Source organism: Melospiza melodia, chromosome 2, assembly GCF_035770615.1.
Source record: "Melospiza melodia melodia isolate bMelMel2 chromosome 2, bMelMel2.pri, whole genome shotgun sequence".
NCBI lineage: Eukaryota > Metazoa > Chordata > Aves > Passeriformes > Passerellidae > Melospiza > Melospiza melodia.
Genome location: NC_086195.1, coordinates 113,923,069 through 113,950,295, shown reverse-complemented (window position 1 = coordinate 113,950,295; position 27,227 = coordinate 113,923,069). Strand labels below are relative to the sequence as shown.

The following is a 27,227-nucleotide window of genomic DNA, read 5'->3' as shown; positions in this document are numbered from 1 at the left end:
ATCGGATTAATACAGTATAGTCCAGTAGGAAGAGAAATGTAAATTATTTAATGAGTTTACTAAAATTCAGCTACCATGCTCGTGTAAAATATTGATTTTTGAACAAAGTGATTTCTGAACAATCTAATCTTCTTCCCTTTCCAAAAAATACCCTTCAAAATAATATGTCTGGTAAAGGAGGATGTTAATTGTTACACTGTAGACAAGTCTATTGAATCCAATCAAGTTGTAAATCTGAACAGATATAAATTATCTCAGCTAGCAGCCAAGTTCCTGTAATTCTGTTGATGATCAAATTTGTTCGAGTAAAGCCATGTAGTAAGAAACAAGGCTTATGTACTTTTAAATGCATTGTGAGGCCCAGAGACAAAATGTCAGCGCCCACAAATGGAAAGGGAGAACATTTTGCTGTTAACATAAAAACATTTGCAACACAAAGACAAGGATGCCAGCACAAAGGGGGCTTTTAAGAAAAGCAGCCATTTTGCAGAACTCCAGCCTGCTTTCATAGTTTACCAGGAAATTTCATAAACGCTGTGGAAGTGCCAGCGACAATGGCAGCCCAGGAGCGTGGGAGGACTCTCTGTCGCCTAACCGCGCTCTCAAAGCGGGGTTCTGCAGGAGATGAGCTTGTGATGTGAGGCATAAACGGACAAAAAGTAGAGTTAAAAATAAACACCAAAGTTGAGTGCCCTGTAATCATCATAAGAACGGAAAAATAAGTGAGCAAAGAGAAAGCCACCTCGTTTCAGAACAAGTACTATTATTACTTATGGGAACAGGGAATAATGGAAGCTATTGCTTTTCTGAGTTCACATTATGTGCTTTTCCCTTTTGCCCTGAATAGAGCAAAACTTTCTTTCAAAAATATTTTTCTCTTGGGTTTTTAATTAAAGTTTAGTTTTCTAATGCATATTGTGAGATATTGAAAAAATATTATTAAAATGAGGGAGCACTAGCATATAAAATAAATGTTCAAATTTTATTATTTCTGTTAACAATGAGAGAAAGTAAAAAAAGCAATCAGAAACTTGGAAACGTTAAGACATCAGATGATAGGGCAGTCTAATAAAGAAGTTAAGAGTATATAAAGCTTTTGAATGCAAGAGCTGTATCACTGGAACAGCTGAAGACTTTAATAATGAGGGATGGTTTTAGGTGCCTATTTAGGATTTTATCACCTTTAAATGCAGTACAAAGTTCTGCATTTTGAATTCCCCTTTGGCAATGTACTTGCTTCAGGAAGCTTGCTGTTGTGATTGTATAACATTTCAGAGGACCCTGCACTTTTATGTGCTGGAATGACAATGCAAGGCTTGGCATAAACAAGGTGCAATGTGATGTGATCATCTGTAACGACTGTACCTGTTTGAGTACTGTTGCAACATGGCAGAAGCAGCACACTTGAGAAGAAGATGACTTTTGAAAACTGGGAAAAGTGTTACAGTGGGAACTGAAATACCTGAAATGAGAATCCAAAAAAGAAAATTTAATTTTTACGTGGAATTTTTTCCATGCTTCCAGCGCTGAATTGGTTAGTGGAAAGTTTCTAAAATACAGCACTACAGAGATGTGTTTTAAGTTTGAAAAAGTATCCAGACATTAATCTAAAGCAACAGTAAGTGTCTGTGCAGAAGTTGGTGAGGGGTTGAAGATGTCTTGAACTGTGGTACAGTGGGTGGGTTCTAACTTGCCTGCAGAGGGGTAATTAATTATTATACAAAGTAGAGACCCTTCAGCAAGAGAGATAGCAAGAATCCAGTCCAACGCAGCCTAGACACACACTACTGTTAGAGTTCTCTTGTGTGAGAAGTCAAGAAAAGGGGCTTTTTGCTCTTCACAGGCCTTACAAAATAATAGGGAGGTATGCCTGGAGTGGATGAGACTCTCTGGACTTTGGATGGATATGTTACATCCCAGGAACAAAAGGAATTTTGTGGTTGCAGGATTTGAGGGGGTAAACTTGTTAAAAAAATCTGAATGCAGATTATAATGGGGGTTTATTATATTTTAATAAAGTTTAATAGATGACGGAGAAGATTCCTGACAAATGCTGACCATAGCAGCATCAGTGAGCAAGACATGACAGCCAAGTCATGGTGACTATCAAAGTACCATAACCTTAAATAAAAAATGCTCTGGGGTTGTGTTTTGTTTTTTTTGTCCTGGTATGAGTGGTACTTTATATGAGTGGTACTTTAAGTACTAAAATATCCACAGGTGAAAACTGCTGGACGAAAGTGCAAAGAATAAGGACGAGTAAAACATGAAGTACCTGGAGCTGTTATCATGGGTTTGATGCTCTGCTATCTGAGCAGAATGTACCCCTAAATACTGACATTTGCCTGGCTCGCTGAGCGACTCATTTTGTGGCAGACTGGTGGCTGACTGGATAGTGCAGTTTATTCTCCATAAGAATGTGAGTTGATGTGAGACTATCCCCCCCATTAAGCATTTGCTTGTCAGCAGATTTTATTTAGTACCTTTGCACAGAAGAGAGAGGAAATAAATAATGGCAGTTAAAAAAAAAAAAAGCTTTTCTCTGGTAAAAACTAAACCTTAAAACTCCAGTGGATGCAAAGGGACTAATTTTTAAAATATACAATAGGCATATTCACCACTGTTCTTTTAGTGTTTTAAATTCAACTATATGTTAACGCTCATATTTAATAAGTTTTTTCCCTAGTTTATTTTAAATCTGTAAAGTTTCTAAATACATCTGTCCTGGCAGTGTGCTGGAGTGGGGAAGTACATGTGAAAGTCATTCTCTCTGTGAACAGAAAATATTCAGAGTATAAAACATGAAGTGTCATAATTGTGCTAGAGCAAGAGCTGCTCTCAGCCTGTCATGAGTTAATGCAAAGCCATTTTTGTAGCCACTATTTGAGAGAGAAGACATCTTAATTAAACTCTGCCTTTGTTGAGAACATCAGAAAAGCTACTGACAGAGTGTTCATGCTAGCTGCAATCATGCATCCTGCCATCACCACTGACAAGGAAAAAAGCAAGAAAAGTGGGCTGCAAGTGGCTGCTGTCACACAGATTGCTGTGAAAGAGAGGCTTAAGGAGCTGTTGCTTTGTCCATTTGGTACAGCTTTGAATTTTAAGAGACAACCTCTAAGTCAGAATAATTTTTCCCAATGTATGGCATTGCTGACATGTCATGCTGAACTATTCAACCTCAGAAATCAAGGTGCAAAAAAAGATAGATGAAAATCATTAGGAGATGTCGAACTGTTCCATAATTTTTGATGCACGGTGAAGTTTGCTTTTTTTTTTAGTTTCATTTGCCCTGAAATCAAGGTGTTTGAAATTAAGTATAAATTATATTGTTCACAAAATAACCTCACTGTGGCAGCTAGGACCCAAAGAGAACTAGCAACAAAATTTCTATGATAAAATCATGAGAACTAGGAGCTCTTTGCTGAGGTTGTCTGCTCTCATCCCGTTTCTGCTTGTTTTTTTGTTGTTTTTTTTTTTTTTTTTTTTTTCCTGTATTTTCTTGCCATTTTCTTTCTCTTACACGTGAGGAGATAAAAGCAAATGTGGGGGTTAAAGGGTAAGAATGAATGCTGGTCTGTCTGTCTTCGTCCCTCTGGTGAGAGTTATATAAAGGTGGCGCACCCAGTACACCTGTGGACAGGCACCAGTCTTCTGCTGTTGTTTTTGTGCATTGTTGCTCACTCCTGCTGTCTAGAAGACAGTAAAAAAACATTTAAAGTGTGGTCAACAAGGATTTGAGAAACTCATTTGCAAATCATCTGAAGCTGACTGTTCCTTTAATATTATTAAGAGACAAAGGATAGATGAAATGCCAGAGAAATACAGGGACTAGCAGATTTCTCCTTGCTTGCTGCTCAGATGTCTCAAAAAGGATGTGAAAGGATAATTTATCTTTTTGCAAGGAGAAGAGATAAACTTCTTGCCTGGCAGGATTGTCTGCTTCATCTTGGAGATATTTACCTTGAAGCTGTATGGACTAGTCTTTGTGACTATTGCTTATTATGACTTGCCTCAAGATTGATGTGTCATTTCACTTTCATTCAGATATAATTTTGGATAGCTGGTAAAGCAGGGTTAATTTTAAATAATGCTTTTGATGAAAACAGATTAATAATTATTAGACATTATATTTAATTTTTCAATTTAGAAAAATGAATAGAATGAGTATAAAAAAAAACAACTTTGAAACTGACTTGTAAGTTTGACATTTTTCCCTTGAAGCAATAGATGTAACCAGCTGGTGACAGTGAGTTGACTGTACTTTGCCTTCCTATGAAACTTCTTTGCACTAGAAAATGTTGATAAAAAATCATTTATTCATGACTCCTTGGGTATAGAAAGTGCTTTTCAAAATGCTGATAATTTTCCTGTTAATAATTTTTAAAGATTTAGTTTTAAAATATTTTATTATACTTTTATTTAGTCTTTAAAGATGCCTTTTTAATGAGTGTTAAGCAAGCATGTTTAAAACTGTCAATTTGAAGTATACATTGCAAGCATACATTGACAGGACTAGTGCCTGTGTAAAATGAACTCAATTTTCAATTTGAAATTATGAAAATACTTTTGAATCACCTGATGAAATTGATGGAGATAATACATTCAAATGAATTACAGTTTGACATGTTTAAATTTTTTAAATATTTGTTTCTGAGTATTCCTCGATAAAGACAAACTTTTGATAATGTAAAATTAACAGAAAGCATAATTTCCAGTTTAAATAAATTTTAAAAATTTAGGTTGCAATATGCTTATATTTTGATCTTTGATTGTCCATATTATTTATTTTCATGCCTCAGAAGTCTTACAGTGTTACTATTTATAGTAACAGTTTTTTATTATATTTACAGTTTAACTTATATTTTTAATTCAGATGGGCTTATTGCTTAATATGACTTTGTAATTTGGATATTAAATAAAAACATTTGCAGGATAATTCCATAGAACTGAGCCTCTACAGAAATTTCAGTACATACCATTTAGAGGCAGTTTTGTTTATCACTGTTTGTTTTCACGTCCCCTTAGGATACTCTAAGTAACCCAGCATGATTAATTGTGAGAGCAATTATACACAAATTTTGTATTCTGCCCACAGGCATGCATGAAAATACTTTCTGTCTTCCTTTGAAGTTCACATGTTTATTTTATTATATGTCTCTATCAAAGTATTTATGAATTTAATTCATTATTGCACAGCAGAGCATGATATGATATAGATATTTTAATGCCAATGTTCTCACAAATTTATGTACTGGCCGTCTGGAACTTGGCCTAATAGTTAATGTTTAACAATATTAATACTGATATCACCTAGAGGTAGTTCTGTTGAATTTTTTAAAGGTGTGATGCCTTCTTTCTCTGAAATAATTTTCTAACAGCTCAGTTTGTGGTTTGGTAAGGCAGCATCTGTGCTGTGAATCAAAGTTTGTGGCTCGGCACTCCCTGCCCAATTCTTGGCAGCTTTCATAAATGCAGGGTATTAAATGGAGAACCTTCATTGTTCCCAGCTACCTGGATTTCCCCTAGCTTTATCTTACTGAGAGCTTCTTCAGCTTTCTCTTTCTGCTGAGCAAAGGTTATATCTTGCCCTGTTTGTGAGTGTTTTCCATGGGGGGTGGGAGAGGGCAGGTGAGTTGGATCTGCTTTTAGCTTGGTTAAAATATTCTGGGAACTTCAGATGGTACTGTTGCAAATTGCACCTGATGAGTTTACCGCTTTTGATAGGAAAGGTAACAGACCTTTTCCTCCCAGTTTCCTTAAAACTTATGTGCAGTACAGTGAGTTGCTAACATATATGAAACCAGTAGGGTTTTTCAAATGTTTTGTTAGTTTCTATAAAACTTGTTGCTGAAGTCTACGATTTTTTGCAGGGCTTAATATGGTTTAAGCTTTTGTCTGTGGGTATTTCGGATGTTCTTTTTTTCTCTGTTTTGCTTGTATTAATTATAATGAAGGATGTTGGAGGTAGAGAACAGGACATAGAACTGACCTAACAACACTCTGCAGAGAGATTTTTCTCCATCTCCATCAGCACACATCCTGTTGTAGTACTTACTTTTAAGACAGCATTGCTGCTTCACCAAACATCCTCCTACAGTGAGAGAAGTAGGGATAACTCTTGGAAAAAGTTTTGAGGCTAGTGACAAAATATGTTTGTCTTTCAGATCCCCAGCTCAAGGGTATAGTGACCAGGTTATATTGCAGGCAAGGCTACTACTTGCAAATGCACCCCGATGGAAGTCTCGATGGAACCAAGGATGACAGCAGTAATTCTAGTAAGTGACTGCCCCAGGGGAATGTCTTAATCGCACCCGCAGACCGCACCGCTCGAATGTGTTTGCACAGGCACCGTGGGAATGCCTGCCTGCCTGCCTGCCTGCCTTTGGAGGGTTTCTGGATGTGTGGTGTCCCAGGGAGGAGGGTTCCGTCCCTTCGAAGCCTGGTGACCGCCAGCATGGCTCGTGCAGGACATTGGCCTAAATGTGTTGCCTCTGGAAGGGGAAGGCGTTGGGGGCTCACGGACCTTACGAGGGAGATATTTAGGCCAATGAATGTCTTCTGGTAATTTTATAAAAGTGGTAAAATTATATTAAAATATTTTTTAATAAGAACTGCTCATCTAACAAAAATTTCCTGTCTTCCAATAAATAACAAAGAAACAACAAGACGTGGAAACTAAATTTCCCAGAAAAATCCAAATTTACAAGCAAATCAAAGACCTTCATAAAACACATGCTAAATTAACTTGCTGAAGGTACTAAAAATTTTGGGGCGAAAAATCCTTCGCCAGCCAGAATTCCAATGCTGTTAAGAGATTTTTGCCACTGTAGAGATGGCAAAGGTGGCAGTTTTTAAAAATGTTCCAAACAAAAGAGGTCTTGAAAGGCTGTGTGGGTTGCTGCTTTGGTATGCTTTTCCTGTGATACTGCTACATATTTTTGTTCAATGAGCGTATATATATGTTTGATAACTTCAGCTGCAAATGGTAATTAAGCAAACCTATTCTTACTCTAGAGACAGTTGATTCGTGTTTTGTTTATTTTAATTATCATGACATATTTAAGTAACATTTCTGTGTCATCTCAAATTTTATTTTAAGCACTTTTAATACACAATTATGCATTTAATACACTTATTATGCATATATAAATAACCTCTTAGTTTCCTTAAAAATGTTGAAATTAGGCTACAGAAATTAAAGTATTTGAGATTTCTGCCTTACATTGGTAAGGTTCCTATTTTAGTTGTCATTTTTAACACCTTTCATCAGCAGATAGCATGATCACCTTTTATTGTTTGGTTTGGAGTTTTTTTAATAGAGAAAAGTTGTTTAATATATTTTTATGTGTACCTCTCTGCTTGTTTTTCAAGTGTTTTTGTTCCCCTTCCATGTCCTGCCTATCCCACCCCCATCCTTGTTTCTTTTCTTCCATCTGTGTCCATCTCTCATACCCACTTCAGTACTGGAGTACATACTAAGACCTTAAAAAAGACAAGATTATTCTCACTTTTTATCGAAGCTTTGCCTCGATGAGGTCTAAGAACTCTCTTATGGTATAAGTGCAGATCTCTGTCCCTCTGCCCCTCTCTCTTAGTCTCAGCTTCAGCGAGATGATGTGTAGGATTGCAACAATTTTGTAAGGTTTTATTGTTATTTCTGAGAGGTTATTTTAACTCTAAGATCTCTATGGATGTGGAGTCTTTTCAAAGATAGATCAAAGTGGCCTTACTTTTCTCTTTTTGATGTTGTCATTTTTACAAATTGTCCTCTTTTTTTTTTTTACTCTTTCTCCTCTTCTGTGCATTTCTGATTTTCCAACTCTCTGACCATCTCCCTTATTCTTCTTTTTCCACAATGCAGAATAAATGTTCTATATTATGAATATTCTGAAATATTGAACTTTATTGAACTTCTCCAAACTCAACCAAACACCATATAGAAGTATTGTGTATTTTGGATAAATATTGTTAGTTATTTTGTTTTACTCCAAAATTATTTTTTGGCTAAAAATTTGTGGCATTTTTTTCCCACAAAGTCTTTTTTTTTTCTGTCTTTAACTGGTGGGATTAATTTTTTCTGACTACTCCAATTTTCCAATATTTTTCATAAAGACAATTTAGAACAGAAGAACGTAAAATTAATGTGCTTGCCAGGAAGGCCTACAGTCTGCATCTGAAATTTTGTTGGTATATATATATCAACCTTATATTAAGATCTGAGAAGATTTACCCATTTGGTATATTTATTATTGTATGAGTATGTGTTTGTTTCTTTTGTGCTGCCAGTCTTAGTTTTTTCACTTTCCACTTTGTTACCTTTCATTTCCTGTTGAACTTTTTTTTTCCTACTGCTTTTTTTTATTGCAGCATATGTTGGCTTTACTTCGCTTTCACTTTAAAACAATAATTTTCTCATGGATAGAATTTCTAGTGTTTTGATATTTTATTTTTTTGAGCTCCTTAGCATGATAATTTCTGTCTGAGGCTTACAAGTGAATAACTTCTGGCAGCTGCCCAAGGGAGAAGATCCTGTTTCTGACTCTGTTGCTTGCAGGCTGCCCATTTAATGTGCCCAGAGGGCGACGGGATGGACACGTATCAGCTGTCTGTAGAACTGATAGAATGCTTACCTCGATAGTGAGGATGACTTCCATTCAAAGTGTGTTTCACAAAAAGAAGGAAATACAGACTGCCAAAGGGTGTGCATCTCTGCCAGCCTTCCACCTGCCTTCTGACTATTCAGTGTCCCTGAAGAGAGCCCACTGAGTAACTGGGTGTCAGAGAAGCCAGAGGGAGCAAGGAGAGAGGGAGAGAAAAAAGATGCAGTTTCTTTTTTGTCTTCAGCAAGGAAACTGTTTGAAGCTTAGTCATGCTGCTACTTTTTGTGCTGTTGCCATGTATTCTATGTCAAGCAATTAGAGAAGTCCTTGGAGTTAAAATTCCCTCAAGTGCCTATATAATTTTGTACTCATTTTACATGTATGTCAGTAAACATAACTTTACACCCTTTTGTAGTCACAGTGTTATAGCAAGGTAGCTCAAACTAAGATTAAAATTTGCTTCTATCTGAAGTCAAAATGAGTTGTACCAGCTGCTTTAATCAGCTGCTCATTGTCCCAGTTTGAGTAAAGGCCAGAGACTGCAGAGAGAGGTGACAAGATTTTTAGTGTATCACTGTGTGCAAAAACTTGCATGAAAAAGGAAGGAAGATTGATGTGCAATTGCATGAATGTACTTTTCCCGCTCATGTTGATGGCCATGACATTAGAACTCAACAAACAAACAGGTTTCAGTTCATTGTTGTAACTTCTTTTTATAACTTTTCCGAGATAAAGATGTTTCATGAAACAATTGTAATTAATGCACCTATTGGTTAATGGTGCTGAGTTTCCTCAAATCACTTCCCTAAATTAAGGTTGTTAGCCTAACAATCTTGTGTGCACAGTCTGTGCACAATCTGTATTTTTTTTTTTTTTTTTTTGCCCCAGTCTCAGTGATATCTTGTTTTAGCTGTTTGGTTTTGTTTTTTGTTTTAATTTAATTTCTCTAATACCTTTCAGTTTCTGGTTTGCTTATGTGTCTTGCTTGCAGCAAAAGCAGGAGTGGCTGTGGTTAAAGCTGTAGCTTTGGTTACTGAGGTTCTACTCAGTGTAGCTGTCACACTCACTCTCATGTTCCTGGACTTTACAGGTGCAAATACAGCTTGCTTCACTGGCCTCATCATTATTAATTAGGAAAAACAAGGTCCTGCACAGAAATCATAAAGAGATAGAAACGATTTCCATATGTGCTTGTAGTAACAAGCATCACATTCTCCTCCTGTCCTCCCCACCTAAACCAGCTCAGTTTTAGGCTTTTGTCTATCTTCAAAGTTTTGTCTCGTGAATGAAGGGTAGGTTTAGCAGGAAGACTAATTAATTTGAGAAACAGACAGTTACAACTTTTTAATTTCTGAGGTTGAAACCCTGAATCTTTCAGGTCTATAGCTTTTTTAAATTCACCTAGAGTGTATCTTAGCCAATGACCACTGAAAAAATGCAACGCAAATGAGGATACTTTCCTTTACAGTTGACAGACCTGATTGTAACACTCAAATGTTGCATTTTGTACCCCTTATGAAATTACAGTTGTTTTATAACATTTTTATAATATTCTCTGATTAAAACAACATTATTACCTATTGGTAGTCATATTTAATATACTGATAAATGAAAAAGTGAATATTATCCAAGAACATCTTACTTGGTTGTGCTGTGCACATCTTTTATTATGCTGCAATATACTTTAGTTCCTTTGTGGTGCTTGGTACCTGGTAGAGTTGCTCTTCAAGGAATCCTGCAACCATTTAACATTCCTTTATTTTCATCTTTTAATGCATACTTCTATTTATATCTTCCAAATTGAATGTGGAAGCATTAACTTTTTAATGTCTTTACAGAATACCTACCACTATCACATTTTGGTTTGAAGGTACTCATAAAATAACCTTTACAGCACCCTTGTAAGGTAAAGGAGATAATTAGATAGAAATAAAGCACATAAAGATTAGGAAAAAACCACCTGCAGTGCTGTTAAATTTGGATTAATGAATGTTAATTTTGGATTACTGCACAGAAATATCTGCAGCCTGATGCTTGCAGTGCTTTTTACTGAAGTTTGTCTTCAAAGAATTATGCAGGCATTTACTCATCTATTTACATCACTTCTAGGAGTTAGGTAAGCCTGTTTCTCCCACTGGGATAATCTTAGTGTGACAGGTAAATGTTCAGTCATACTCAAAAAAAAAAAGTTTTAATTATGTCTTCTGTAAGACTGGGCAGCTAGAATTGGTTTGCTCCATAAGAAATGGATGGACAAATCTCTAAGCACCAAACTCCTTGCAGTCATTGCCAATCTAAAAGATGTTTTGATGGAGTTGTCATTTTTGCCTGTGGGCCTGCAGGTGAAAATAAATTGAAGAAGTAGTTGCCTTGATCTGATTGGAGATTTGGTACTGTGGAAAGTTTTGTTAACTGCCACAAGGGCAGTGTGCACGCAGAAGAGGCTGCAAGTTCAGAACTCTTAAACAGTCAGTCTGTAACAAGATTCCTGAGAAAAACAGTGGTCTCCAATAGCAATTTTCTTGCAGCTACAGGTAAATTGTACCTAAATAGACTTCCACAAGTATATGGAAATATCTGATTTCAAGCATTTCAGATTTCAAGTTAATGGACTGTGTTGGTATAACATAAAAGAAGGAAAGAGTTATACGGGGGTTTTGTGTTTTGCTCAAAAAAGGAGAGATTGCTTATTGAAAAAGTGGACTCAAACTTTTGCTAAAACTTTTTGAGGACTAGAATCCAACTCAGATTTGGAGTTCCTGCAAGTGTCCTCCATGAAACCTAAACAAATAACCTTTTTTCATGGCAGTTGTTCCTGCTAACTGTCCCCATCCCCATTTTCTGATATTTTGTGGTGGGAGTAGGCTTGCAGGCTTAGGAAAAGGCAGAGAACCCAAATGCTTTATAGCTGTGGTTTAGATAGAGCACAAAGCAAAGCTAAGGGAGTGTGCACTCTTAGCACTGACAAGGAGAAAGAGTTTTACTTGCACCATTTCTGCCAATAAGTTCCTTTCTCTTCCCTGATGCTCTCACGTCCTACTTACATGTGGAATTGCCAGGCTTTCTACCAAAGCATGCAGCATGGGAACACTGAGCACCAGGCACTGCTGTATTTCCTGGGCTGTTGGGGGCTGTCCACCCTCTCAACCCATCTGTAGACTCACTGAACTGGCTTTAGGCACATAAAGATGTTCAGGGACCTCACTCCCCAGGTTTTGGTTTCAGATAATTTTCTTAAAGAGAGAAGGAAGCAGGGGACATGGCTCATTTTAGCAACCCCCTCAGATAAGAACATATGTTTGGCTGTGCAGAACTGGAATGCCAGCAGACTATAGAAGGCTTTCTGCTTTTCTCAGAGCAGGTTTTTACTAGAGTGAGGTATGCCACAGGTGAATCCTAGGTATGTTTGAAGTGTGTAATTGAATGCAAAAGTCTTGCTCAGTGAAGAGTACTGCCCAGTCAGGCTCTGGAGGAAATTGAATTACTTTTGGCCTGCTTCAAAGTGCATTAAAGCACATGCTGTGCCTTCCTGGTGCACGTTTTGCTGTCCCCGGTATGAAACACATTGCTGAACATTTGTCAATCAATAGCTGAATGTAGACTGGCCTCCCTAGTTTTCCTCAAGTCTGGAGGATTTTGTGAAGCTTATTGAATATTCTGACTGTGCAAAATTGCAGCATTTCAGGTCACACTCTAAAATTTTAAGGGTTTAGACTAATTACAGGATCTCTGAAAATCTCCAATTAAAATTTGGTGGTGGTAGAAGATGCATTCCATGCCTTCCGCAGTGCTTTCTGAATTCACCAGCAACTGTAAGCCACTTCAGTAACTTTATAGGCTGCACAAAACATTGATGTGTTACAGGCCTGTAATTCTTGTTCAGTGGTGGTTGGATTTTTTTTCTAGCTTTGGTGCTTTATTTTTATTTGTAATATGGTATATAATATTTACATTTCAGAATATTTGACTGAACCACTATGACCGAATTATTTTTCATTAACTGACTTCTCATGGCTGACTTGTCTTTTGTGTTCACCTCTTTTCTTTATATAAGTATTGTTTGTTTTTCCTTCCTTGTGTCCCTTCAATTGTTTCTTCAGTCCCTTTAGCATGGTTCGCTCCTGCAATTTCTTTTTTCCAGGAAAAAATCCAAACTCAATTGCCATCTGATACTTTGTTTTGCTGTGACAGACTCTCCCTCCACAACACACAACAGTGTTTTTTCTGGTTTTGACATTGTTTCATTTGAGGATAATGAAATGGATGGACAATGAGGAGTTTATAACTAATTTTTGACTTCCAAATTACATTGAACTAAAAGCCCTTAAGCCATGCAGTCTTTAGCCTATATGCTCTTGGGATATCTTTTCTGCGAGTGCCATATTTCATTGCTTTACATTTATTAAAGAGGGAACCTTATCTGTACCAATTTTTTTTTTTTTTTTTTTTTTTGTGAAGAGCACTGTAATATCCTATCATAATGGAGAAATTTGGAAATAACAGAAATTAAAATTAATTTGTGCTAATTCTTGTAATCTCTTTTATTTTCTTTGTAAACCTGCCAATTTTTTTCAGTTCTTCTAGAGCTCTTTTCAATATATTTTTCTTTCTACCACTCTAGGAAGAACTCTGCTACAATTCCTAGCTTTAAACCGGCTTTGTGTATTCCTAAAATTATCTGATGTTACACATTATTTTTTTGCATGACAATGCCGAAGGAAAGGTGTCTCTTTTTTTATACATCTATATTTCTAGTAGTCTACCTATGCTTTTTTTTCTCAATTGTAAAGACATGGTCATATTCATCATAAACAAACTGGATGGATTTTTGTTCTTTGACCAAGCAGGAATTTTCACACCTTGAGAAATGTATTTATCCACTGCAATTAAATGATCTTTTTTCTCTGGTTTGGGCTTTAGCTATGGCATTCTGATTACAGATAGCCTCATTCAGTACATTTTTTGGTCACACCTATGGATGTCCTTCTTAAATTTTGAGGAATTCACTGTAGGTGTTACTGTGTTCCTGACACTTGGTAGAAACATTGTCCCCACTCCATATGTTGGATACACAGGTTGTGCTTTTGGTTTTCATCCAAGGACTTGGGAGTCCCGGGCTTATCCACAGTGGAAAAAACATTTAGCATAAACTCTGTCTCATCCTGGTCTTTTCTTCCAAAACTGATGTGTGATTTGCATCTAATTTTCTAGCATGAGTCAGTAAATGTAATATAGGTGTGTGCTGGCATAAGTTTTAGAAGAATTTGTTCATGCCACCTACTTACACAACTTGTGTTTTTCTGTGGTGAGGCTGGTAAACTCCCACTCTTCACACTGGTCTTTTTTCAGACAGTGGCTGTTTGGATTACTACAGAGGTATAGAGTATTTCTAGGGTATTTGTTATTAGTTGCTTTTCTGATTATTTTCTAATTATTACCCTAAGTTCTGTATTGTCTTCAATAACATTTATTCCCACTTAGAATCAAGCACATATTTCAGTGCTTTTATGAACTATGGTAAGCCTCTGTCATTGCCTGACACCGTTTGGTACCACTTGTATCAAATATTACATTCAAAAAAGAAAAAAAAATTTGAAACCACAGATCCTTTGACATCAGTCTTTGATGAGGGCACCTTTTAGTTGAAAACCATAAAAATGCCCAGGAAAATAAAGAGCTACTTGCCAGAATCAAAGAAGAAAGATTTTCTGAGTTAGTCTAATTTTAAAAACATAAAAAAATTATGCAGAACTATTTTTCTTTCTTTTCTGCTGATTATGTTTATTAGACAATTGTATTAACTGTAGCATATTTATGTCTGAACGTGTGTTTTCTTCACAGCTTTATTCAACCTTATACCAGTGGGACTTCGAGTTGTCGCTATCCAGGGTGTAAAGACTGGGTTGTATATAGCCCTAAATGGAGAAGGTTTCCTCTACACATCAGTAAGTACCTTGCTGGACTCCGTTTAGGAGGCACAGCTGAAGCTGAAGTCTACACAGGAATGAGATGGGTGTCCATTTTTAAGAAGTTCTGCAATGTCTGTGTATGTTGCACACACCATGCTTGTGCCTAGCATTATTTGTAAATGGGACACTGTAGAAATTACTGTGTACTACATATGAAAGTCTGAATGTTAGCAATCCCAAAAAAACGCACCATAGAGCTCTTTTCCTGGCAAGCTTTCATAGTAGAGTGCCATATACCACAAAGATTATAATTTTCATTTCAGTTCTTCAAAATTTTTAAGTAAGGACCTAAAATTATTTTCTTAGAGTCTTGTGTATCAGAATCCAAAAACCACTCTAACCATTATTTTTGTTGATAAGATTTATGAGTACAACTTCCATCTAAAAGGTTATTAACAGCCTTATGGTTTGTCACAATAATCTTGTAACTGTATGCTTAGCATTACTGATTTTTTGATATCAGATACAAGGAGGGACTATTACCTCTGTAGAATGATCAAAGTTTAAAAAAAGTCTTTTTGAGTCACAAAGAAGACTGCTGGATAAAGTGACCAGAAAGACCTCAGATTGTTTATGGTATTTCAAATGATTTGATGCTAATGACTCAGTGTGTTGTGAATATAAAATTCCTCAGTTTTGTTTAAATTTAGGGTCTTAACTTCCTTTGAAGGGTGGACAGCCTTTAATGTGAACAGGCAGTTCTGTCAGGTATTAACAAGGTGGCTTAAAGGATTTTTCACTACTGTATTTTTATTGACATCTATGGTAAATTTATTTACATAGTGCTTTTTCCAATTTTTGCGTCACATAGTTCTTAATTCCCAACTGAGTTACAATACACTGCTTTGTTTTCAATGTCCGTTGAAAGGAAATTGGAAAGATTAAGTTTCTGATGCCCTGAGGGAAAGTATTCTGTTTGTTTCAAACACACAATTGTCTTGCAAAAGCTAATTAGGAAGAAAAAATGGAACTAATCTTGAATGCCAATGTCAAGACAAAGAGAAAATTCCTCCTCACAAAATGCCTGCTGGAAACTCAAGCAGTACTACCTTCTTTTTACATCTGTTCAAAATAAAAATTCTATCACAGGAAAACATGCAATATTTGCTATCAAAAGGAAGAAAACTTGAAGAAAAAACTTAGTGATGTTAAAGAAAACAAATTACTGACTTTCTAGTTCCATCACATTGTGGGGGAAGGTAATTTCTGGATCATGGCATGAAGAGCATTTTTTTTTATGTGTTGGCACAGTGAAGAGTACATTCTTGCCCAACACTGTTCCTGAAGTGCATTCTCAGTCCCCCAGAAAGAAATATAAATTTCAGAAGATGTGCTGTTTCCTCATGGTTAATTTTGCAGGGGGACCACACTTGTACAAAGTAGGCACTGTTTTTATGTATTATTCTGGAAATGATTCAAGTTAAATGAAGTTAAGTGAGGCAAGGATTGTTTTTCTAATGTACTGCTTACTCTTCCTTGTGCAGAGAATGAAAGATGAGTGGCCCATTAAATTACAAATTGATACATTATAAAACACAGTGGAAGACTTTGTTATGTCTATGAAAATATTTTCAACTTAAACTTTTTTCAAGAAGAAAAAAAAATAACATTTGATCAAAAATTTAAAGGTATTGATTTCCAAACATCAGTGCTGTAATACAGGTTTGTTTGTTTCATATAATGTATTGACAACACTGGAAATACATTTTTGTCTCAGCAATTGCCTGCTTTCACCTTAAAGACTAATGCATTTGCATATAAAATGACAAAGCAACAGAGAGAAATCTGTCTTCTGAGGATCAAGATGAAGAAATAGTATATGCAGAAAATTCACCATTTGCAGAAGAATTGTTTTAACCAATCACTTTCTATTACTGTTTTGGTGAACTTCTTGACTCTTTCACATCTGTGTATCTGTTGCACCTGAATGCAGAAGTTCTGTATTACATGTTACATATTTTTCCCTTGGCTATTTAGGAGAGAATGGGAGAAAAAAGTTTTCTAAGTTTCATATGCCAACTGCCATCACTGAAAAAGCTGCTGCATAATGGGAATGTTAGTTAAAATGTACATATATTTATATTTATAAGCAATTGCTTATAAAGTTTTGGAAAAAAGTAATCATGCCTAGTAGACTAAGGAGCATTTTCAGTCTAAGTTGAGACTGAAGTTCTGTATAGCCCTCCTATGCTTGGTGTCCCTTCTTCCCATCACACTCGTATTCACAGGATATGAAAGCTGCATCTTGTGAGAATACCCTACATGTTGCTGCCTCTCTTCAGAGACTGAAAGCCCCAGCTCAATTATTTTTATCATAAGGTTCACGTCACATTGACTAATTAAGCAACAGCACTGACAGCAAAGGTATTATGTGTGAAGCTGCTGTGTGTGCTGTGTGAAGAAAATGAAGGTACAGTGACCGACTAGTTTTACAAAAAGATTGTCAGATGAAAATTTACATTGTTTCTTGCCTTTTTTTAAATCCTTTTTTTAATGGTTGTTTACATCACTTTGAGAGTCAATAATTTTTTCCCCTTTATTCTGCTATATTTAAAATTTATTCAACTGTTTCTCAGAATAAAAACTAGAAAAATGTGCAGAAATTCATAGAAGAGTGCTATGTCAGTATTTCTTGGAACAGAAACAGGAGGACAGCAAATTGTGTAGGAAGATCAGTCTCAAGATCTTTTCATACCTATTTTGCCTGCTGCAGCACTTGAGATTCGTATTCTGTCCTTTGTGAATTGATTGAGCCAGTCTCTAACATACATTATCAAAGTCTTGTCAAATAAAGGAGAAGAAGAATCTTTGGAGTTCAACAGGATTTTGCAAAATTCCTGAGAGAAATTTTCCAATTTTTTTCCAAAATCATAACCTGTTTTTTTCCTCTGGATTTAAGTTTCTTATTGTAATACCATAAATAATTATTTTCTGTCATATGACATATGAGAACAAGAGCCTTTTCATGTTGTGCTCTTGCTTGTTCTTTTAAGGGTTAACTCACTTAAAGGCTATCCATTAAACTCACCTATTTTGAAGCTTTGGATTGCTGTGTCCAACTTTATTTCTCAGTGTGTGTATATTTACATATACACACATTTATATCTGTATATTGAATGTATCTAGCCATAAATAGGATATATTTACCTACTGGTAGCTTTCCAGTTCTATATGTATGTTAGTGAGCGATGAGAATCATTAAAGTGAGTTGACATTAATTTTAGATGGCTTAATGAACTGTGAATAATTTAATATTTATGACTGACTAAATAACTGTGAAAGGTAGTTGGAAAATCTGGATTTTTCCACAAAGAGCCATCTCAGTTACTAGCATGATTTTTGAAGTTGTAGTTATGGACTTCATATGCTAAAGTCAAAAATTATGCCTTATTCCTTTCTTCCTTTTGGAAGGGTGAGCAAGGTGAGGTTTCATTTTCAGATTTTGTCTTGTGAAAATCAAAAGCAATGAAACTGACTCCATGCACTTAAAAAGGGAGCACAGCTGCAGGGATTCTCCATGGGGAACAGGTATTGCCTGCAGCAAGAAGATGGCAGTGCAGTGCTTGGCAGAAGCTTTTGTTGGGTTGGATGTTAATTTTGATCAACTCCCTTTGCAAGTGGTTCATTAGTTCAGCTTCCAGGGGGCTGCAGGTTTTGTTTTGCTTCTAGGATTTCCTGCTATCTTAGCAGGATAAATTCAGAGGTAAAACTTATAAAATGTTAGTCCATTTTATGATTCCTATTTTCCTGTGATGAGCATATGAGAGCCCTCTGGGTTTACATCAATGGGTTTTTCTCCAGAATTATTTGATACATCTGGGAGTGTTTGGAAGGGCTACTGGTTCCCTTTATTACCATAGGAGCAGTTTGTCACTGTACTACCTGTCTTTGGTAGGTATCAGAGTAAAAGAAAAGGGAAAATTCGAAATGTAGACAAGGAAAAATCCTGTCTAGAACATCTTAACCTGCTTCTGCTTTCTTCTTTGTGTTTCCTCTTTCACCATTCCTTCTGCAAATTTTCTGAGACCAGAGATGTGAACTAAAGCAGAGAGGAAAGAGTACACCTGTGATATTGTCCAGCAGCAGATATCAAAGTCATAGGAATTCAGTGCATGGTTTCTTAGTAAGACTGATGCTTTAAAAGATGACTGAGCCTGCAAGGCCAGGTCTGGCCTCCCTGGTCCCCTCTTCCACCATTGCTTACTGTGGCTCCAGAGGCCCTCTTCTGGGCATGGGGTAGTGGGAACTTCACTGGAAGGATGTGGAAAGTACTGGAGAGGTTTTACCAACTTTTTGTAGAGTATTTTAGAATTAGGAATGTTGCACTACTCACTTAACAGAATAATCTTTTGTGAGGTGCGGGTTTGTTTTTTTGATCTGCCGCAGTACACAGTGTTGAGGGTGTTGGAAGGGTGTTGGTTGGGGCAGCGTTTCTGTTGCAGTAAGATATCAGTCTGTGTCACAGCCTTCATGAAAGAGAGAGAACATCAATATCTGTTGCTGAGCAGTGTATTTGTTCTATCGCTCCGGCAACTCTCACCTGAAAAAAAAGCCTTTGAGGATTTCTCCTGACATTTCAGCGGCTTCCCAATGCTGCTATTTCTGCCACTTCTTTAAGCCCACATAATTGACCTCTCTGAGGAGAACAAAATTCAGCCTCAAGGAAGAACATAGGAGCACCTTCAGTGAAGCCTGGAAAAGAGTGAGAACTGAAGTAGTCTGTATTTCTACTATTCAATTCAAAGTCAAATGAAAAATAAATTTTGTCTAGCTTTTCATAGAGCCTTTATGCTTCGGAATACCAAAGCTTATCATGTGCAGTACTTTGAAGGTTTAAATGTGCATAAAACCTTATAATAAACAAAGCAGAAGACAAAACCAAAGAGGAAATATGACATTTTAAATTTTTAATTTTTTACAAGAATAATCAAAAATGGGTTCATGTTGACATCAGGATAACATTGTTACAACAGTAGTTGACCTACGGTTTGCTCATTCTCCACCTTTGGATCATTCTACACCTTGCAAAGTATTGTAGGAATAGCCAGCAATATATCTGTTTATAGAAAAAGTAACAAATAAAGCTTGCTCTGTGAAAAGATGTAGACTTTTATTTCTAGTGGTCAAAAGTATACTAAATATCAGAAAAGGGTAAAACTCGCTGCTCTTGAGGTATCTGTAGTTTTGTAAATGCAAGCACATCAGAGTGGAGTGTCTCATAATATTGTGATCAATAGAGAACATTATTTTCTTTCTTATTCAGACTTATGCTTTAGGGTCTCAACCTGCTCCCACACATTTATCTTCCAGCACAGACTTTACTAAAAAAAGGGTAGGACCTTATTTCACTTGTCATTATCTGTATCATGGAAGTATTGTGGCTCACTTTGGAAAGAGGAAAATGGGTATTTTTAATTTTTTGAAACCACAGCTCCTGGTAATGACTTTTGAAAACTGATTATGTGATATTTTTAAGAGAGTAAAGGCAAGACCTTATACAAAATCCCTTATTTCAAGGGCTTACCACTGAACGGCTTCCTTACATATCTATAGCATTTTTTACATTTCTAGTTATTTTTTATTCAATTTGGGATCAGTTAGAAAGTGACCCATATTTATTTTGTATGGAAAAATGTTTTTGTGAAAGGGATACAGCATGTTTCAGGGCTGTGTTCCTCTGTAAACTGGGCTGCATCTCTCAAAAGGTAAACAAGTTCAGCATGTTCCAGCAGTTGAAATACACTGACAGGGAGGAGGAAAACATCTGCATGATTTATGCTTATTTATATCTGGTTTTGGAGGAGGATAATTTGTCTCTCAGGTTGCCTCCCAAAAATAAATACAGAGAATTGCTAATGAATGCATTTATTCTATGGTAGCATTTAAGCAACAACTGGTAACATAGCTCTGCTATATTGTACAAAAGAGTGTCAAATGTCCCTGCTGCAGCATGCAGTACAAAAGGGGTACAAAATACATACTAAGTCCATGACTTTTCTTTACTGGGTTAGGTTTTCAGCACATTTTTGATTGAATGTGCTGAAGCCAATGCTTTCACACACAAGATAAGGTAAAAAAGGAGGTATGCAGAGGCACCTGAGAGTTTGATAAGGTAGGAGAGAAGTGAGAAGGGAAGAAATGAATGGAAGGAGGCAGACATGAGGAGACTGTGATAAGAAGGGATATAAGAAAGTGGATAAAAAGCACAGTGGAGCAGAACATTATTGCAGAAAACCTTATAATGATATCGTCATTGTAGAAATGTTTAGGATGATATCACTATTGTTCAAGTCTCATGCTTATGTTGATTATGACCTGAGTTTTTCATACCCACAAATGGCTACTATTTGAACTACTGTTCATAAACTATTTGTTTAATGAAAAGTGCCACTTTGAATACATAAGGATACAGTATTTTAGTGTGGCTTCTTACTCTATGGCTGTAGTTTCCTCCTGGAATTTAAATATTTTACTGGGAGTAATAACAGAACTTGGCTCAAAACTTGCAGCTCTGTTTCTTGCCACTTAAACCAAATATTTATATCCTGATTGTTTCATTAATGTCTACAGTATCCAGGATCTAGTTGAATTTTTATCAGTAAAAACAGTTTCATATTTGTTTTAATAATTAATTTTCCTTTCTCATGTATATTTCTCCTATCCCTGTGCAAAAAATCACTTACTATATGTGTTCTCTCTCCCTGGAATGTGTATAAATGCCCCAAGAATAACAGTTGCACTTCCACCTTCGCAAAGTTTGAACGATCACAGGGTCTGCAGCTGCAGCTGGATATTTTTCAATAATTGTATGACAAGGAATAGTAGCTGTAGGTAGGTATGCTAAAATGAGGTAATCTAATCTCATGCTTCAGGAAGTAGGATGACTGCCACAGGGTCTGAGAGGAATGCTTTCCCCAGTGTGCAGCATCATATAGTGCAGTTGCTCTGGAGGAGGTTTGTCTCTGAGCCGTTGTGCAATGGTCACAGCTGAAGGCTGAGCCAGGCTTGATGGACCAGCAGCTTAATCAAGTCTGTCAAATTTCTGCTTCTGGCAATTCTGTCTCTCATGGTAACATCCCTGTATTTTTGGCCAATGTTTGTTTTGTTGCATAAATGCAACTACACTATTCTGGATGTTTCTTTATTCTCTGCTTTGTTGCTCTTAGGAATTTGGGGTTGTCAATAATCCTAAATTTTGAATTCATCTCACTCTCTATTGTATACCACTCTTGCCTTCTGTTCACTTACTTCCTTTCTAATTGTCACTTCCCAACCAAAAAGGATGACATTTGAAATTTCTAATTTTCTATTCATTACTGTTTAATCTTACTCATTCATTGCATCCAAGCAAGGAGGGAGGCTACCAAGGACTTGGAATCTCTCAAATTTTAGACAATTATCAAAAACATGTTTCCAAAACAAAATCCTACTACTTCTTTCCTTAATGGTTTATGGATATTGAAAATGTTAAAGACAATTTTGGGAGGATTTTATGGTAAGTTGAAATCCATTTCAGAAGTGGGGTTCTTACAACGACTTCCTATTGCGTTGTCAAGAGGTATAGATAAGAAAAAGCTCAACTTTCTGTGGAGTAGAACACTTAGACACATGTGGTGCTATCACTTCTGTAACTGCATAGTTAATGCATCTTCTGTTGTTCAGAGCTATTTCCAAAATGTATGTGTCTAGATAGAAAGATAGATGAACAGAAAATAACTGAGAGCTTTTAGATATTTAGTCTATTTTCAAAAAAATATTTCTGTTTGTCTGAAGAATTGCTTCAGTCAGATGCTGAAAATTTGCTTTCATTATGTGAGAAAAACAATCCACATTAACGTGTAGAAATGAAATAGTGAAATGCGTATTTTTTCATTTTTTAAAAATTTCTCTAAAAATTTTAAATACCTTTAGAAAAATATTCAGGTTATATCTGATAATATCAAGATAAAAGAATGGTATTTATCTAGGTAATTAAAGAAGTATATGCAAGCATCCTATAATTTCAGAGAACTTTCTAAGGTACCCCTCATATCCTATAATGGGATGGTGTGGGCACAAGTATCTGTGTATTAAATTATCATCTTATCTTTACAACATAATTCTGTATCATCTGTATCATCATTCTGTGTGGTCCTTATGATTGAAATTCAAAAGAAGGATGATATATTAAAAATGTTATTGTAGTGTGCAACTCTACAACAGGGTTTTGTATGAAAGATAGAGTTTTGTAAATATCAGATGTTGACAAAAGCCATAGATGCATTTGATGACTGATTTATATACAATATCCATTACATTTTTGTAACAGGTTTCTTATTATTCTGGATTTTTTTAAGAGTCTTCTTTCACATTGCCATCATACACATTTATTTTATTGTTGTGGTGTATTCATTTTTTCATTTGAACAGGTAAATGTGTAGCTAAACCTAGTGATAAATTTATATCCCCTGTAATCTTCCTGTATGCCCTGTGAAAAAAACTGGGATGTTTCTGTTTCTAAGGCAGCTTTAGCCATGGGCTGGATCCTGTGAGCAAGCTTGGCCATCTGGGTAGGCCCACAGAAATGCTGATTCTGCATGTCCTGACTAATGACCCCTTACCTTGGCCTCCCACATGTTGGCAGAGCTTGTTAATCTGGGACCTGCCCAAGGGTGTTCACAGTCCCCTCTCTTGGGGACAGGGCTGCTCCCACCGCCTTTCCCCGTGGGATTTTCTGTGGCCAGGGACAATTTCTTGTGTGCAGCCTTGCAGGACCTATAGACAGTGTGTGGGCGAATATGTCCCCAGAAAAGGCTGGGGTTGCCCCTGAGGCCTTCCTGGGGAACTTAGCTTCAGAAATGAGAACTATGGACAACATTTTGTTTCTCTTTTGGTAAATTTGGGACTATTTGTCGATTACAGTTCATTTACAATGTAAATAAGTTTGCTAAATATTTGTGTCTATAGAAAACTGAGTAGGAAAGCAAGCATCCGGCAACTTGTACATAGCTAGCTAACATCAAGTCTAGATTTCCCTCTTGGTTTGTCAAATTCCTCAATCTTCTCCTTTACCTGCTGGCAGCTTTCCCTAACAGTATTCCTTGATGTATTCCCGTAGATAGTGCATGATCTTGTATGCTCAATATACTCATTTAGACAAGTATCATAGATCTTCATTCCCGTACAGGGCCAGGAGTTGAATAGGGTGTGACTCTTTCCTGCCTTCTCCTCTTTCCCTCATTTCGGACACCATTCAGTCAGAGGCAGCTTTAGGTGAAAACAGACATCCCAAAGGAAAGTTTGAGGTTCATTCTTGTTGCTTGACCAGGACCTACTTGTGGCACGGCATCAGAATAACTCCTAGCAATCGTGGAACCTTTTCTGTCCACAGCTTAGTGTAATTCAAAATTCCAATTTCAAATTTCTAAAATACTGCCTGAATATTGAAGGGATCTGAAATTTTTAGGAGTACCAAGTGTTTGCCTAGTTCTGATGCTAATTACAGTTGCTGATCTCATAGCTATCAGGGTTGGCATAGCAGAACATTTTCAGAAATCCCTCTTGGAAGGTTTAAACTGGTGAGTTTGTTGTGCAGTGCTTATTCAGCATATCCTATTCACTGCCAGCTGAGAAGCTCTTTAGACTGATTCTTGTTGATTTGACAAGGATTCTTTTTTTTAGCAGACTACAAATACAGCCTTGGGGACATATTTGCTCTCCCTGCGGGTGTCTCACAAGGAATCGTAAATCTGAAGAAAAATCAGCAGTAAAACCTGAATTTTACTGCAGCAAAAAACATTGGAGGAGGGGTGAGCATACAAGTCACCCCATTGTGTTTGAATTCAGATATGACTCTTCTCTACATTGTCTTCTCCTGATATATTTGTCACTAAACATTTTGTAATAAAAAGTGACATGGTGCCACTACCTGGAAAACCATGAATACCTGGGCTTAAGAGACAGTACAAGGTAGGAAAACCTTGTACTTTGAGTAAGTGGGAAAAAAACCTGAAGGCTTAATTCCTTCTTTTTCTTTCTTTTTCCAGTAGCATGTCATGTTATGGAAGGCTTTGGCTTATTAACAGACTGATAAGACTTTTTAGCATTACCAGACATTTACATGGTATTACTTAATATTTAGTGTGATTGTTTCTGAAAAACTGAAAACAATGTTTCAACATGAAGATTAAATTCCAGTACTTTGTGACTCCGCAGATGTACAGAGCTAAAGACCCAAAGTTTTCCAGAAAAGAGATGTGATTGCCTAATTCGCCATGGAATTGTTTACTTATTGCAGAATTGCCTAACAGCTGGTGAATTTTAAAAAGATAGAGAAAGGGTTTTATACCACAGGCACAAAACAAAATATAGCCTACATTTCAGAAGCATAATATGTTCTCTTTTTCATGTCTCTCTTGGCCAGCATGTGACTTCCGTGTTGTGACTAATGTCCCCTAAGCAGTTATACCCTTTCACATTGCTGTTCAGTACTTAAAACTTAGCACAGCCCAGGTCATCAGGAAAGAGAATAATATTATGAAAAGATCTTAAAAGCAGCTTTGATGCTGTTAGGAATAGGTAGAAGTATAAGATCTTTTTAAGTCTATTTCCCAAGGAATGCTATTTCTCTCCCCAGTGTTATGTATTACTGGATGATCATGGGTTTATTTAAAAAAAATGAAAAAAAATATAAAGGTTTAATTTTTATAAAATTTTAAATAAAAAGAAGAACGTACCTGTGATTAACTACATTCCAAAATTCTTTTTGGTATCTTTTTCTTAACTCTAGGATGGGTTTGGACGTTCCCTGCCAAGGGAAGTGCAAAATACATGTTGGTGTGATAATGAGAGAATAGTCAAGTCAGACTAAGAGTAAAGTATAATTAATACAGAACCAACTGGAAGCGCAATCTCTGTAGAGTTACTTTTGTTTTTACAATGGAATAGAATAACTTTTAGATTTGGTAGAAATTTTTCCATTTGCTCCTATGGGGTCTGAAGCTATTGGTCTATGCTTCAGTAGGTACTGGAAGGATTTGTATAAGTAAGCATCATTCTCTTTGAGCTTCTTGAATGGAATATATCAGGGAGAATTCCTTCATTTCATTCAGTATGATATCTGACAAATGCTGATATCTATGATACACTAACAAATGCTGTTAGTAGAACTGCATTTTTAATTTCAACCTGCTTTCAACCTTGTACTTTCCTCTTCTCCTCCCCCATCCCTTTTTTCTCTGGAGAACTTCTCTCAAGGGTTAGGGTACCATAGGAAGATGCAGCATTTAATATTCTGTTTCAACATTTAGTTGTTCTTGAGGAGGACTGAGTTGACTATTTTCTTCTTGACATTTGAAGATCAGGAGTATGCCCTTGTCTCTTCATTTTCAAGTATCTATTGGCACCAGCAGGAAAGGAGATGAAGGAATCAGCCTTTCAGGCATTGAAAGTGACAACTTCAGGAAGCATCAGCTGAGGCGATTCTATCACCCATTTAGCATTCATCTGACTATTGAAGGTGGCTGAAGAATAGCATTTGAAAACAGAATAGAAGATAAAATTGGTATTTCCCTTAATACTTACAGAACATTCACTGTCATCTTTGACAAGTATCAGTGTTCTGCCTGGTTCTCAGAACTGTGAAAGTCACTTTTCTTCAATTGACACAATTAGAGTAGAAGATAGGTCAACTGATTTTTTTTTATTTTCAGGGATTATCATGCGGAGGTGGCTGCTCTGTGGATGGAATATGAGGAATAGTAGGTAGTATCTAAAGTACTTTGTCCAACTCACAGCTTTGAATGTGCAAGTATGACATTGAGAAAGGAGGAGACAGGGGAAAGGATTAGGATTAGGTGAACCACAGGTGGATTATATTAGGTTCACTTCAAACTCTGCCAATCATGTGAAAACAGTCTCACTATATGAAAACAGTCTCACTAGTGAATATTGTCAGGAACTAGCCATGGTATACATAGCCTCACTTGAAATTGTTGGAATTACCCTAATAGGAAGTGCAGGGACATGGGCCATGTTAGAGACAGACAAGATGCAGCATTCCCACTAAATGACATTTTATTCTAGCAGATCAAAGATTTTATTAGTTATGATGAGGCATGCTCAGTTTTATTTGTTTGTAGATACATCAAACTCAGAAATATAACATGGAGTTCCTCAATCCTGGTCCTAAAAATTGCACTATAACCTTGTTATCTTCATGACTTTCACAGACTCATTTTTGTGTGAGCCTGTAGTGGTAGAAACTTCATTAAAAGATTTGAACAATAAAACACTACTCATGGAAATATAAAGAAAATGCTGATTAGTTGTTTAACTGAAAAGTAAAAAAATAACTCCACAAGTTAGCTGTTAACGTAGAGATTGCTGATGTAAAGGAATTGTAACACTCTAGGCGTTCAAGGTATTAAATAAAAATTAAAACTACTTTGAAAGAGATGCTCTAAATTCATCGAGGACATTATTTTTTAATAAAGTAAATAATCCAAAAATGCAGAAAACAGAAACAAGTACTCAACCAAATTTTCAAGATTTTTAGGAATGGAGATAATGCTGAAATCTTCCCAAAATTTTTTGTAAAAGTTCTAGATAATAAAAAAAAAGAACTTCATAAATACAAGTTCATTTAAAAAGGCTCTTATTTTTTATATGCATGAAG

At 36.3% G+C, this 27,227-nt stretch overlaps 1 protein-coding gene across 7 annotated transcripts in view; it reads left to right on the top strand.

The window, feature by feature from the left end:
* FGF14 (fibroblast growth factor 14) overlaps nucleotides 1-27,227 on the top strand; it is a 382,414-nt gene that overhangs the window by 282,386 nt on the left and 72,801 nt on the right. For 6 of the 7 annotated variants that reach the window (XM_063149617.1, XM_063149624.1, XM_063149623.1 and 3 more), the window contains 2 exons: nucleotides 6,168-6,278; nucleotides 14,445-14,548. In XM_063149617.1, coding sequence (XP_063005687.1) covers nucleotides 6,168-6,278; nucleotides 14,445-14,548 — 215 coding nt within the window. The remainder of the gene's footprint in view (nucleotides 1-6,167; nucleotides 6,279-14,444; nucleotides 14,549-27,227) is intronic. The other variant, XM_063149620.1, reaches the window with a different exon arrangement.